At 44.6% G+C, this 16,285-nt stretch overlaps 1 protein-coding gene across 1 annotated transcript in view; it reads right to left on the bottom strand.

Moving 5' to 3' along the window:
* Nucleotides 1-13,981, bottom strand: part of nova2 (NOVA alternative splicing regulator 2) — a 79,451-nt gene extending 65,470 nt beyond the window's left edge. The window contains exons 1-2 of the mRNA XM_040131568.1: nucleotides 13,105-13,981; nucleotides 9,982-10,050 (exon numbers count right to left, since the gene is read on the bottom strand). Coding sequence (XP_039987502.1) covers nucleotides 9,982-10,050; nucleotides 13,105-13,261 — 226 coding nt within the window. The 5' untranslated portion in view covers nucleotides 13,262-13,981. The remainder of the gene's footprint in view (nucleotides 1-9,981; nucleotides 10,051-13,104) is intronic.
* Nucleotides 13,982-16,285: the final 2,304 nt, after the last annotated feature.

Here is a 16,285-nt window from a genome sequence, read left to right as displayed (position 1 = left end):
TGCCATGATTCAATTTTCATAAATATGCACTAATTTTCATTTAAACCGATCAGACAAAACATTAAAACTGGTTACTGGTTTTAATGTCCTATATTTATACATTTATATAGTTATACACACACACACACACACACACACACACACACACACACACACACACACACACACACACACACACACACACATATATATATATACATATATATATATACACACACACACACACACATACACACATATATATATACACACACACACACACACACACATATATATATATATACACACACACACACATATATATATATACACACACACACACATATATACACACACACACACACACACACACACATATATACACACACACACACACACACACACACATATATACACACACACACACACACACACACACACACACACATATATACACACACACACACATATATACACACACACACACATATATACACACACACACACATATATACACACACACACACACACACACACACACACACACACACATATACACACACACACACACACACACACACACACACACACACACACACACACACACACACACACATATGATATATTTCCAAGTTTTTTTTAATAAGAACGTATCATTCTAAAGTAAAGCTGTTTACTTATTTGTCATAGCTTGTTCACAATTTCATCCCAACTGTAACCCCATCAACCTCCCTATAGACAGCCCAAAGATAAATCCTAATTTTTTGAAATTATCCTGCCACAAAGAGACAATTTCGGTTATATTTTTTACCACAGTTTCGGAAAAGCCGAGGCTCATTCAACGACCTTTCACAGTTGCAAATTCTAATTATGTGTAATTATACAGCACGCTCCCTTCAGCGTGTCATCCCACCTCCAATGGGTGCAGGTGATACTTCTGCCTGCTGAGCTAAACAAGCATAATAAGCAGCCGGAGGCTCTGCTAGCCCTGTCTGGCCCATCAGTGTCGACACTAACCTCAAAACCCAATCGAGGTCGCACAACATTCACCCACACATTATTACCTCTCACAGCTCAGCAAATTAAAACAGTGATGGTGAAAAACTTCACCACTTGTGGGGGTTTGAGCAAAATGTCTCGGGGTGACTTGAAATAATTTATTCTTTCGAAAAAAAAAAAGATGAACAGAAAAAGTTCTGGCAATGCTATCAGGAAAAAACAAGGCTCACGCTTTATGGGTATCCAGAGACAAATGCTCGTTGGTTAACTGACGTACTCCAAAAATTCAAAATGAATTCTGAAGTGAGCTTCCACAGTGGAGATATGACGGGGGGTCAACCCAAAAACATGGGAGTCACACCGTAGGGACGTCTATTGAGGGTCATGGCTATTTAGACCGCTAAAATAACACAAATAGCACACTGCTGGTTAGTGGAAGTGTGCTGAGAAAACCTGATGTCTCACCATGATGTCAGTCTCATGGGGCTCTGCTACTATTTTCTGCACTTGTTGATATGGAGCATTGTCAAAGATCCAATGTCTCAGCCCCCCTGCGCGCAGCGCCGCTTTCATGCTGACAACATAATGAGCATGTAAACTTTCAGTCCAAATAAGAACAAGAAAAACACCACAATTACAGATGTGGTGATTGTTACTGATTAGTTCTTACTGCTCTAGCGGGCAGAAAGTATGGAGGGAGTATTTTGTGGGGTTTCTAAAAGGATGCAAGATTTTTTGGGATACAGAAATTACCTTAACGTTGTACAGAGAACTGAACGCTATTTCACAAGGAGTGCAAGCTATGAATAAGTTCGTAGCTTGTGCAGTAGCGTGGCTTTCTAGGAGTTAAGGCCTCGGTATGCTTAAATGATGAGTGTGTGCTGAATCGTCTGCCTTTCCAGCAGAGGAGTTACCAGAGGACTTTTGTCCGACAGTTTTTGTCACATTTTCCGAAAAAAAGACAGTCAAGCCGCCATGTTATGCAGCCATTGGCCAGGTGTGAAATTCTGAATGGTTTTAAATTTTCTCTCAAGCTCTCTGTTTTCATTCTTCACACTGTCATTCCTCCATTTTACCTGAATGTTGCGCTAGATGAAACATCCCTCTCTGAGGCAATCTTCTGATTACGGTCGGCCTGTTAACTCCTAGCACGTAAGTGGCTGCAGTGCCACTGAACAAAGCGGTGGGTACCAACTAGTTTCAAATGAGCAGTTTTAGTGTGTACTTCCACTCAAATTGTATGTTCGGCTGGTGTAACCTGCTGCACAAGTGCTGGTTTGGTTGTGGTCATTCCTGAACGGCGCATTTTACTGTTGAAAAATAAACTTGTCAGTGCTCTTTGGTGGACATACCATAGATGGAGGCTCTGTATTTTGTTGATACTTATAAACCGTCTTACTATATATGACAGATACAATACATCTCTGATAAAATAATATCCGCCAATAGTATCAGCCCGGGCGATAGATTGGTCAGGCTCTACTTCCAGGTTCATACAACCAAAAAAGGCAGAGCTCAATTCCAAATCAAACAAGCCACATAAAATACGTCCAACTTTCAGATCCATGTTCAGCTGCTCACAGCCACTTTTCCCCCAGAGCCGAAGACCTCCAAAATGGCTGCCAAAGATAACGTTATGTCATCGGAGACCTAATTTATAACAACTCGCCGGCGTCCGTGTGCTCTGTTTCACCACGGCATTAATTCACATTCGTCCACACCAGCTAAAAAGGGGCTAGTTAATTCCCTTAATCAAAGCCGCTTAAAAATAGATGCTAAGGATGTCACTTTAATGTCATGTTTGTTGTATCCCAATTTATTTTTTGTGTACTTTTGTGCAAAGTGCTGCACTGAGTACTGTCACTTTTTCAGTTTTCCCAGATTATGTAAACGGGCAGGCTTCCAGTAGCCTTATCAAACCTCAACACTCCCACAACACAAACCCCAAACACACTGAGACACATTTAAAAAATAAAGAAATTCTGGGCTAGAAAACGGAGGTATTACAAGTTCAAAACAATTGGCTACTACAGTACAGAGCAGGTAATGGAGTGTGCGTGTGTGTGCGTGTGTGTTTGTGTGTGTAGAGATGGTGTGTCTGCAGCTGAGTAACTACAGGGCTCCCTACCGGTTGCTGTGATGAGGGTCTTTGTTTTCACTCCTCTAAGCAACGCACTCGCAGACAAATCCCTGCAGTTACAACACACACAGGAAGTGCACACGTTTCCTTTTTGTCAAAAGGATTTGACAAAAAAAAAATTGTCTTTTTTGTGTATCTGTTTTGTGAAGGGTGTTAGTGTGTGTGTGAGAGAGAGAGATGTAATAAAGTTTCGGCCAACCCAACACTCCCAGAAAGTCTGTTTTGAAGGGAGCTAGCAACACGAGCAGCAAGGTCAGAGAGAGCGGCCTCCACATGCCCAGTGGAACCTCTCTCCACCCTGCTGTGGGTGTGTTTGTGTTTGTCTTTGTGTATGTTATGAAAACCACTATCTTCATAAGACTCTCTGGGTTAAGAAAGAACGAGGGGGGGGGGGGTTGTTGTTGGAGACATAGAGGTCGTTCACAATAAATAATAAATCATCCTCACGACATAACTGGATGAGTAAACAGTCCAATCTGTTGCTAAGGCCCCTGTGGACCCGCCAGGCCCAGAATAGGCTCTCCATGCTGGGGGATTGGAGGCTCAAATCCTGGGATCTGGTGTCCACGGGCCTGCAGGGGTGGGGGGTGGTGGGGGCTGGAGATCACAAATCCTTTCTCATGTTCTGTTACTTTTCCTCACACACTTAGCTCCTCTTCGATTCTAGACCCATTCTATAGTCCTCACCAGTTGTTTGCCTTTTTTTTTTTTTTAGAGAAAAATCGAGCAATTCTGTCTTCTCGACCCCCCCCCAATAAAAAAAAAAAAACAGGAAAAATTTGTGACATTTGTGACATTGCCTGTTACTCCATTCCCCCAAAGTACACGGCACTGTCGCTATCGCACATCTGATGAATCGGATATGATTCGGTTTTTATCATAATTAGTGCGACTCACATTAGTGTTTGTGCATGAACCAGTTGATAATAATTTACACAAGCATCAAAGTAAAGATCAATCTGGATTTCAGTGGATTGATTTACAGTTTAGCCGTGGTCTAAACGTTTTATCCAGACATGCGTCCAGTATGACGAGACTAAGTATCTAGGGAAACCCCTGAAAACCTATGGGATGATGACAGATACCAGGAATCAGCTCCAAATGTGGGGTCAAATGTACACGAGTAGTCCAAACCAGAATCTCGTGCAACTTTGTGTAGAAACATCAGACGTAAGACCCACATGAGAGGGAAAGTCTGAAATGCAGTAGTGTGAACACAGCCCTGGCTGATGACGGGGGCTCTGGTATGGAGCTCTGGGGACTTGAAAAATATTCATCTCCCCTAAGCAGGCAGAGTTAAGGGGGGCATGCTTTGTCTAACAACCCCCCCCCCCCCTTTGCTCTTTTGTTGGGGGTGGCATTCACACACACACACACACTTACACACTCTCATACACACACAAACATGTACAGCTCTCCAGCAGCGAGGCTCTGACCAGCTGTCTTCGGTCCGAAAGATGGTCGTCGCCATTCATAAACACAGAGAGCAGGAAGAAACCTATCGTACTCCTCTCCACGTCTCCGGCGGCTGAACGTTTCACTCTTTCCATGTCATCTATTCGGTTCAGATGTCACATTTTAGGTGATGACTTTCAGTGCGCAGAGGGAGCTCCAATTTCTTGATCACTACATTCAGTTGATCCCAGCGGCAGCCATAAGGCTCTCAAAATTCCTGTCAACCTTTAAATAATCCAATATTTGGAGAAGAAATTTGGAAGGTCAGTTTCTTAAACTCTAATTCATAGATACAGATGGAGTCCAATAACCTGCTTGGAGTGACTCACTTACAGTGCATCTGAGTGATTTAATTACTACATGCTACATATCTACATTTTGAAAGGCCTTTTTCATCCAAATTTTGAAGTCAGTATCACCAAATCCCAGATGAGCATGTCTTTAAAGAGCTTTTTTTTTTTCTCCTACATGTATCAAGATGACTCATTAACACCAGCAGCATCTAATGCTGCGTTTTGTTTTCATGCCAGCAGTCGTTTTCTTAGAGAGGTTGTCTGTTTCAAAATGGAGGACGTTTTCAATTTAAAAATGATGGCCAATTCGTCATAAAGTAAAATAATTACTGGCTCCTGTTATTTGAAAAACAGGTTGCAACAAAAATCAGACTAAATTGTAGAATTCTAAAACATGATAGCTAAAAAAAAAAAAAAAGTAATTAAAAAAAATTCAGTCCTGGTCAGTAACAGAAGAGGGAATGCCCCCTTCTGCTCATCATAACCAGAAACCCAACGGAGTAATCTGTTAGAAGTACAACACAGAAATTCAGTTTGAATAGAAGTTTAGGGAGAACCAATCCAATGCCTCCATACTGAAATGATCCCCATCATCAGGGCGTCTGCGTAGAAATCAAAGCAGACAAGGCGGGTACGCTAACAAAGATAACCGAAGCAGCCGCCGCCTTTCTCTCCCTTCTGTGTGTGCGTGTGTTTGAAAAACCGGTGTGTATTGTTCATGGACCAAGGCTATTTCAGAGGAGGGGGCCCTTCCAATCGTCCTCACTGCATCGGCCCTTTCATTGCTCCCTCATCCATATTCATCGCCGCCCTGCTCTCCTCACCTATCAGCGACCAGCTAGCTGTGACTGGCGTCTCGCTTCACCAATCACATGCTTCCCTTTGTGGGAATATTCCCACCTCTCGGCGCCTTCACCCCACCCTGTACAATGGCTTCTTTTTTTTACTTTGACGCAGTGGCTTGAAAAAAAGAGGAAGAGGAGAGGGTGGAGGAGGAGAAGCCGAGTAGCAGCTACCGCTGGCAGAGTCCCGCCGACGGCGGCTGCGAAATCGATCGATAGCCTCGGAAACGGTTGCCGAGCGAGCGTTGTCAGTCGCAGCCCGCAATTGATGAAGGGGGTGGGTGGAGGACGAAATGATGGGAGGACGAGGGTGAAGGAGGACAGGAGGAGGAGGAGGGTGCAGTCGTGATGGTCTGAAGTAGAGCAAAATTAGTATGGATGAGGAGGAGAGGAAGATGGAGAGAACGAACGAGGGAGAGAGGAGAGGGAGCAGCCGAGAAACGCTCAGGCTTGCGAGTGTAGGAAACAGGCGTGTTGCAGAGGAGAACGCGGTGTTCTGCAAGATACCGAGGCTAAGGGGCGAGCGTCAACTGCAAAAAGTCACCTTTTTTTTTTTTTCATCAAAACGATGCTTGGCATTCAACACTCAATGTATGAACAATGCAACTCTGTGTATTTTGTGAGAAAGCATCTCAGCATCTGAATAACCTAATACTTAATTCAAAAAAAAAATTATCTCTATGGATTCTGGCTCACAATGTTTAGTTGTATTTGGGAGGAGTGTTCGAAGCTAAATGTGGGGCTTCTTCCTCCTCAGCCGATCAATGTGACGAAGGCAGCTCTCTTTTTTATGGACGTCCCAGAAAAAAAAAAACGACATGCTCCGCTCAGCTTCAGGAGCAGCAGAAAACATTCAGATCAATAGCATCAAAGCCCCGTCTCATACAGCCAAGGCTCAATACCAAGCAAGCATGCGTGCGTGTTCTGTGTGTTCGCTGTGCATGTGCGTCCATCCGCAGCACAGTATCATTTACGCACATCTTCATCTCCCTCATTAAACATCTCTGCTTTTTGCAACTAAAGTCAGATAGACAACGCAAAGATAACTACATAACACACACACACACACACACACACACACACACACACACACACACACATAAACTCACACACACTTCTGCTGGTCCCCTAATGCCACTTGGCAAGGGCATTTCAAGGCTTCCCTCCTCCTCCTCAACACAGACTTGCCAGTCAATCCATTTACTAAATGAATGTCTTATATCTTACAGACAGGAGAAGAGAAGAGAAGAGACGAGAATGGAGTCCATACTATATAAAGTGATGAGAGGCCTGAAAGGTCTGCACGTCCGGTTCAGCAAACTTTTCCCCGGCTGTTAAACCTGCAGGCTTACCCACCCACAAAGTGAAGACTTTCTGACCACCTACATGAAAATCAAAAAACAAAAAACAAAACTTCCAATTTATTTCGTTCGCTCTTACATAAGACTTTTTAATGGCTTATACCAGCCGTTTTGTTTTTTTTTACCCCTGAAAGCTGCATTTGTTTTGAATGGTCTGAATCTGAGTCAGTTCTATTAGGCTAAGAGGCTGCTGTTGGATACTGGAGTGTCAGTATTGATTATATACAATACACTAAACAATTATCCGCCCAGAGTTTTATTGGAGAGTTTTCGCCTCTTATGGTCTGGATGCTGTTTTTTTTCCGCTTTAAAAGGCTAAAATATTATTTTGACCCATAGATATGTTTTATTTTTGGACGACCTATAGTAATAATGAGGGGAACAAAGGAGTAAGTCGGGTGACGTAGTATATAGAGCGACAAAGTCCGTGTTGCGAGGAGGTTGGGGTGGATGGATGGGTTGAGAAAACACAGAACTTGTGCACGGGAGACTGCTGTTCACTTCCTGTGAGAAACTGATTTTTTTTATCTATGACTGCTTCACATCAACTGTTTATTACTGTTACCATGACAAAGCCGATCCTCATAACTTAAGGGAGCACTTATTTTAACCCAAACAACGATCCTCTCCTGAAACATGGCCAAATACTTTTTGTGCCTGAACCTAACCAAACTGTGATCTTTCCGCAACTTTGACCCCTCGTTTGTTACTGTCACCATGACAACGGCGGTCCCGTTCGCCTACCACCGGTGTGCTCCTATGGGTGGTATCCCGAGGGTAGGGACAATGCGACCGGTGCGGCCGTTTGAGTTGGAGGACTTGTTAGAGAATCTTGCAAAGCACACACTGCGTACAGCGTTGAAAAGTCGTGACTCTAAGGTCAGTGCCTTTCCAGTGCCTTCATGTATCAGTTTTCGAAGTCCTGGCCCCAGTGCCCAACACTTAAAAAGAAGAAAAAGTTCAGTCTGTTTTTCTACCACATACATTTTTGTTTATAAAAGACCAACAGCAAAAAGTTAAATGTAAATGTTGTGTATAGATGTTTTCCCCTTTTAACCTGTGTGTGTCATAAATACTATAATTCAGTTTTGACTGTTGATGCATCTCTCCACTGAAGCAGCCGAGGTCGTTTTTTTGTAAATGTACTGCTCTTGGCAAATAAAGGGATTTAGTGGCATATTTAAGGTGACTGAATGTCTGATTTCCAGCTGGTGTTCAGTAGCCTTGTACATCCTCATACCCTGAATCGTTTTAGGCCACTTGATATAGTAAAGGCATTTAAATCCAAACCAGCGCTGTTGCTGTAAATTCTCCTGAAGCCTCTGTGAAATTCAGGTTTTCTTATTTTGTTTTCAAATGTACTACTTTGCCAGAAAAAAAAAAAAAAAAAAAAAAAGCATTCTTCCTGAGTTTTTTCCCCCCAAATAATTTAAAATTAGTAGAGTCCACATGGTTCAAACACTGAACCCTGATTGGCCGACAGCAGCAGATCCTTAAATTATGAAAATCCTGCAAAATTTTTACTTGTTTAGTCAATCAGGATTAAGTCTGGCTTTGAAAATGGTCTAAGTTTAAAAATCTGACACTAAACTCAAATATTAACAATGAGCTCATTAAAGGTCTCTGATCATATATGTATGTGATTAGAGGGAAATCTGAATTCCTTTAATGCCGGGGAGAACCCTGCTGGGCTGGGGTGAGGGGCCAGGGGGATGCAGAGATAAAAATGGGGTTTGGGTTGGTGGATTAGAAGGCTGGTGGGGGTTGGGGGGCTGTGAACAGCAGCTACTGCAGCTACTCATTGATCTTTTCGTCTTTAAGACCTTCAGCTTTTTATGAGATGTAGTTGTGATTTATGACCGGCAGGGTTATAGTGGTCCCACGTCGCCCCATATCTACTGTGTAATGTTGCTTCCCGTTTTCCACACGCACGCACACACACACACACACACGGACACACAGACAGACAGACACACACACACACACACACACACTCATACACACACACACACACACACACGTGTTTGAATAAACCCTGGACACGAACCAGCTAGTGGCTCAGTGGAAAAATCCAAGTCCATCTCTTCTTGTCTTTCCTTGTCTTCATTGAATTAAATGTCTACTCTCACTTCTCATTCACGCAGCAGATCGGATCGACGTGAATGGAAAACAATTGTCCCTGGCGTTACACCTTACATTGGGATATACAGTATTTCTAAGCCGCAGCTGTTGGTTTAAAAAAAAACATGACTGAAGAATGGTCATTTTATGCTTCGACGAAGAGAAATATTTCTGACGCTTTAGCGGCTGCCTTCTTCCTTTCAGTGCGCTACACGATAAGTTTCAATCTACCTGTGAAAAAGGAAAAACATTAAAACTGCAGCCATGTGACTTTTACTCAACAGCAGCTGCTCCATGCATACTGTAACAATCATACATAACACTCTGAGCACAATGAGCGGTGAATGAACATTTCAACAATACACCAGCAATCGTAAACCCCAGTGCTTTGATGGTATGGCTAGCATGAGGTCAAAGGTCATCAGGACTCATCTGTGCAGTAATGTTGGGTATCATGACAAAAGAAACACTGAATTTGTATAAAAAGCATGAAAATGGATGTCATGGAACTGATAACATATAATATAAAAAAATATCAGCATGCATTATCCTGAACCGTGAGCAGAATATGAAGGTGTCACATGTTACTTTAAATCCTATTTAAATGTCAGGCCCTGCAGCGGCCAGACAACCTCAGTGAAATGCCCTGAAACTTAGATTTCACTCTGCAGAATTTGGCCTTCAAGAACACAACATGTACGTGTTATCACTGCTGAATCAGTCCTGTATTGAAGAAGGTTACAGTAAAGATCATAAAACAGGTAGAAGATCAAAATCAAAGTCTCTCTTACCATGAGTCTCAGTTTCTTGGTGAGGGAATACAATGCCTTCAGTTTCAAATAGGGGCTGCAGGAAGGCCACTACAGAGAGAGGAAGCACAGGGGTGGGGAGTGTGTGGTGTAAACTAATCATACAGAGAAACAACCATTATCATGATCTCTTAGCAGCACTTGACTTTGATAAATTTAAAACTGCAGCCTGACTGCAGTACAAAAACATATGCTCAGTGAAAATATACAGCTTCTGTTGAAAAGCATTTGGGGTAAAATCAGCCACTGGATAGTGAATGTTTTCTTCTGCATCAAGGGCCAGAAATATCAACAGATTCTGCATCTTATTAGAAAAATAAAAGAATTATTTAGGCTAATCTCATACGTGTCATTGATTAATTCAAGCTGGAAATGTCAGTCATAATAGAGATTGTCAAGACCAAATTCTTCGCTGGAACAAACAGACATTTAAAAAAAAAAAAAAATAGAATTAAATTAAATGTCAGTGCAAGAATTTTCACAAAAGACCCGAAACCAAGCTCTGATTCCTCTTTGTTGTTTATCTTTAGGGGCTGCAGTGAAGTGTGTGTGTGGGAGCGACTTGTTCACTCTCAACCAGATGTCATCTGATCATCAGCCTGACGCTGCCGGCTGAGGGACTGTTGAGCCGGTGGCAGAGTGGCCGTCCTCTGCCTGAGTAAAAGCCTGCTCGGCCCTGCTTAATATCATCATCATCATCATCATCATCGTCATCGTCGTCGTCGTCATCATCATCCCAACCTTTTCATTTATCTAAATGGACGAGCTGCCTAACTGTTACGCAGGCGGGAGGATGGTCCTCTGGGGGGGGGGGGCTTGGGTTGTTTTTTTTTTACATACAGTGAGGAGGAGCCTTTAGTGCCCCGAGTGCTGCATCGATCTGCAGTTAAACAACTCTGGCTAACCTGCAGCTCACCCCTTCCTCAGCTGGACACTCTCTCTGTCTAATTATTACTCTTGAGGGCGTCTGTCAGGTTTCCTGTTGGGAGCTGAAGAAACCGTTAAAAATGACTGTCCTGTTCTCTTCTTCCCTTGCTGAAAAGGGACCAGGTCACCAAAAAATATATATATATATACAAAAGCTAAAAAGATATTGATCCTCAGGACTCTCTATGGGTCACACTAAAGACTTTTTTTTTTGAACCACCTGTCATTGTTCACTAAAAATGGACAGACCACTCAAACTCTCACTTAGATTTGATGTTTTTATAACACTACGGAAACCATCTTACCTACTTGCACTAAATTAGTAGACCAACCAGAACCTACAGCTTCGAGAGGTAAATCTTGTGGCAATTTCAGTTCGAGCTGACTAATAAATCAGGCCAATAATGACACCTCGGGGTACATATGAGAAACCATCCAGTCACGTTGACCACCTCTAACTCGATACAAGTTCCTCTCTGATCAAACCTGCAGAGAGTCTTTGCAGTGAAATCAGACTCTCTTTGCATATTTGATCTACTAATTGATTTTTCTTTTTTCAGCCGATCTCAGATTCAACCTATAATTCACCATGCACTGGTGATATGCTGAGACAAAACATATTTTGTCAATCTGTGTGTCAGTGAAGAGTTTTAATGTGCCCCTTGGGGTCTACACACTATCTTAGAGACTTTTCTTCATTCAGCAAAATTTGGAATATTTTTTGACATTCAATTTAAACAAATTCTTGTCATAACAGCTGCATGCAACTTCATTCAGAAGCATTACCGGTATGAGTCTATTCTCGGCATTAAAACGTGCAGGTCGACCAAAATCTTTTTCTTTCTTTATTTGGCTGCTTGTTTTAAGAATCTTGATGACCGTCAAGTCGCAAACATGACCCTCTGCCACCTTGTATCGGAATATTTTCCTCGGTCTGGCTGAGGACATTGTTTTTTTTTTCTGGGTCTCCTTAAGGAACAGGCGTCCAAAAATAGTCGCCTAATGCATGTTCACATCGACGCTCAGGCTCAACAGCCTGCACTAAAAGGTTGGGCCGCCCAAAATCTACACGTTGCAATTGGGACATTTTAACATCAGAACATCGTAGAGTCAAAAATCTTTGGCTGCATATGAAAAGAAAAAAAAAAAAAAAAAAAAAATCGCCTAAATCTTCACCACTTCTTCACTGTATGCACGCGGCGTTATGCAAATAACACATTTCAAGGTGTATTGTATGTCCAAATGTCCATGATGGGGTGCATGGCCAGGATAGGCTACTGATGGTTGTAATGCCGGGTGATGGGAATGCTTGGCGCATGACAGCATGTAAACAAAAACCAAATATGGTGATTGCCATGGAGACATATCCATATTTCATCCAACCAGAGAATAATGAAGAAACACGATTGGACAATATAGAAGAGGGGGGGGGGGGTCTCTCTCTTCTAGCTGCAGGTTATTAATATCAGGACAGCAAAGCATGATAAAAATATACAGGCACTGACACACTGCAATAACACAGAGACACTGTCGCATTCTGAGCTGCCCTGGATTCCCCTTGTTCTCTCCGGCTCGCCACAGGCCTGCTGTTAATATTGTTTATCCGCTTGTGCAATCGTACACAAAGCGGCGACGGCGGCTGATGTGTGAGATTATCACAAGGTCATCCGTCGACGGGATGAGAGCCTGCGATCACGCACCAGCCCGATCTGGCTTCCACTTGTTTACATCCTTATTTTGGCTCCAGCATGGCCGCCGTGGCTGCGCGTAAATCTAAAGACGCAATAAAAAAAAAAAAAACACCCGACCCTGCTGATCTAAAGAAGCTGAAACAGTCAGGATGTGTGCGAGGGGGAACCGGCGGCTTCCCTCCAAATCCCCCCCCCCTTCAATCCCTCTCATTGTTTCCTTTCCATCAAAAGCGGCGGCCTGTGATTATTTTAATGCTGGTGGAAAACGACTGTCACACATTAGAGAGCGGATAAAAATATCGTGCTCCCTACATTTATGTGGATGCGTTACTGAAGCACAAATCCGTGAATGTGGGGCTGTAGCATGCCACTGCGTACGTCAAGAATCAGATCAACCTGCTCTCCTTTCTCTCTGTGCCTGCCCTCGGGACGAAGCAACATTCACCGAAACCCGGACAGCTCCCCGCATCCCCATCGCTGCTCTTACCTCCCGTGTTTGTGCGCTTGGTGCTGCTGGCCTCCGTGGGGGTCTCCAGGGGTCTTTTGCGCGAGTCCGGGGGATCGGACTCCATGTGTGGTTGTTGATTGTGATGGTGAGGATTTGAGAAAATCCCGTTTTGCTGTACTGCTCCGCCGGCCATCATTTTCGAGCTTGCTCTTGGATGCTTGGGCTGCGTTTGCGGTTAAATCCCCCCTTTTCCGTTATTTTACGCAGCGTAGCCGTGCAGATGAGTCCTTGGAGAAGGCGAGAGCGATTTCGGAATTGGAAAATACGCCTGTTTCTTGCGGACGGGGGAGGCTAGCTGCGCGTTTCTCCGTGGTGCGCCGTGCGTACAGAGAGATGCTGCGCAGGGACAGAAAGCGGCGGACGATCGGCTCAGAGCGGGGGGGAAAAATCCGACACCTCGGCAGACGGAGGATCTTTCTAAGCTACTAAAAACGTGCAAATGGAGCGTCAATCTTCCATCAACCTTCGGATGTGCCGGCTAGGATACGTGTGTCATTCCGCTGCAACCGGGTAAAAGAGCGTACTCATGTCAGGCAGTGAGGGATGGTGGCGCTCCTCTGCAACAGCAGCGACACGGAACAATAAATAAAACAAAACAAAAACCACAACCGAAAGACAAAGAGGCGAAATCAACCGAGGAACCGAGGACGAAAGGAAAGGCTGGTCAAGCAACGATGATAGTAGAAAAAAAAAAATCCGATGCGTTATTGGCAGGCTATGATTTCTTTCTTCTTATCCGGTTCTGGGTCCGATCATGAAGACACCCAGGGGTGAAGGGGTGGGTGAGGAGGGTCCGGAGACGCGGAGCTGCAGGAACACACAGAGAAAGAGACGTTTTTTCCTGCTCGTTCTCTCGCTGAAGATGCTGCAGTCTTGCGTTCAGAGCATCCCTTCTCTGACTGGCTGCTGGAGGGAGCGCAGGGGAGCGGCTGACGTCACAGGGCCTCGCGGTGCCTTCAGGGGCTTCCCCCGAGCTCGGATTTCCAGAGGTTTGCGGGAAAAGTGCGACGTGTGCGTGTGTGCGTTTTAGCGCATTTTGTCAGGAAACGACGCCAAGAATTGTTCATCTGGGGCAAGTGGGGTTTTTTTTTTTGATCGAGGGATGGTGCAGAAAGACAAAAACAACCAAAAAAACAAAAACCCGTTAGTTCCACATTTGGCTGCATCAAACCAGTGGCATTTAACCATCTCATGGCCCGAGGCACACTACTACAGGTTTTCATGCTAAATATAGGATAAGCCCACGAAGTCAGATGAAAGCATAGTAAAAAAAAAAAAAAAAAAAAAAAAACATCGGATAGATGTTGCAAATCGTGAGCTTAAGTCAGAGCAGGAAATCCCGGCTTCACTACAGCCTGTCGGGGTCACTCACACGCGAACCAGCTCGCGGGTTTCTAAGTTTCGACGACATGTGAAGCCATCATGAGAGAGAAAGCGTGAAAACGAGTGGGAGAGGGAGAGGGGGAGAGAGAGAGAGAGAGAGAGACGCCTCCGTCGAGACACGATTGGCCGAGGTTGCGTTTCTCCAGCAAAACGAAGAGGACACATATATTCGGCCGGTGGAGTCACATGACGGAGAGGGACGGATGCGGCGGCGGGTTTTACTCTGTTACAGCCGCGGCAAATGCAATTATGGCCGAACGGGAGCCTGGAGGTCCCGCTGCGGCTGTTTGGAGGTCTGTAGCGCTGCCTGTCAGCAGGCCGAGGGAGCCTCAAGCACACCTGGAAATCGGCTGGAGGAGAGCTCACCTACAGTTTTCTGGCTCGCATTTTCAGATTAGAAATCAGAAAGTGAAATAAACTGGAGAGAGTTCAGGGAGGGTGTTTTTTGTTAAAGCCGAAAAGACACAAATCAGTAGGATGTTTTTTTTCTTAATCCCCTTGATTAATTTTGTTTATATTTGTGGTTGTGATCCTCATTGTGATCCCCAAAGGTTCAGATTTGACAGATTTTTGGTTCCAAAGCACCTGACCAACCGTTATGACCCTCAGGCCAGACTACAGGCCTGTTAAGCCTCTGCTTGCACAAAAAAAAACAAAAAAAAAAAAAAAATTTGACGTTTGGCGGTTTTGCATGACCACAATGCAATTATAACACTGAAAAGAGCCCTATAACGGAGGAAGCATGAAACCTGAGCACCCGGCCTGTCTCACCTGTCCCCTCAGCTGCTGTGTGACCCACCTGTGTGTTCTGCGCCTGACATCTCTGCGTCGCTCTGCCTGGATCTGAAGAGGGATCCTCCAGAACTGTGAGCTGTCTGAGAGAGCTATACCCGCCTCAGTTTCTCTTTCTCTCTCTCTCTCTCCCTCTCTCCCTCTCTCTCTCTCCCTCTCTCTCTAAGACACACACACACGCACGCACACATACACTCACGCATTTGGCATATTCTCACACACACTCCGAGAGACACGCAAATACCTTCTACTCGCTCTCTCTTCCTCTGTCCAGTGCCGTACAGATGCGGTGCGCCCTCAGTGCCTCTCGTACACTGTAGTCAAGGTGACATTGTGCTGCCTGTGCACACACACACACACACACACACACACACACAGACGTGCACAGACACACAGGCAGTGCACAGACAGCGCTGCCAGACGATTTCAGCCGAAACAAAATTCCGCCCAGCACCCAAGCCAGTGCTCTGATGCTTCCTGCTCTGGAAATCGCAGCAAACAGGCAGATGATGGATCAATCCAGCCTGAGCTGATGCTTTTATACATTTGGAGCAGAGACAAAATCTGCTGGAAGCAGAGCTGCGAGGGTCCCACACAGCCAGACCGTCCACGCTGCAGCAGCAGCAGCAGCAGCATATGGAAAAAGTGAAGTAGCCCCATAGGCAGTAAAACACCCAGACTAGCAGCATTCTTGAGTTTTTATTAGGCTGGGCCCATGAGCAGATGTTAGTGAGGTGGTTTCAAGGGATTCAGCTCGACAGACTACTGTTCGGCTCTGGACGGTGACACCGAACACGTCAATCAGCTTTCAGGGTTGCCACGAGTGATCCCGAGCTCCACAGGGCGCGCAGATTCTGCACCGCAATCTGGAAGAGGCAAGGTCGCAGCAACAACTCGGTTTTTCCCACAAGGTAATAATCCGAATGCAAAAAGCCCCAGTCTGGCCAACAGCGAATGTTATTCTGAGTTTCACATTAGGTAGGAA

Source organism: Xiphias gladius, chromosome 7 (genome assembly GCF_016859285.1).
Source record: "Xiphias gladius isolate SHS-SW01 ecotype Sanya breed wild chromosome 7, ASM1685928v1, whole genome shotgun sequence".
Taxonomy (NCBI): Eukaryota; Metazoa; Chordata; class Actinopteri; order Istiophoriformes; family Xiphiidae; genus Xiphias; species Xiphias gladius.
This window is presented reverse-complemented; position numbering and strand designations above follow the sequence as displayed.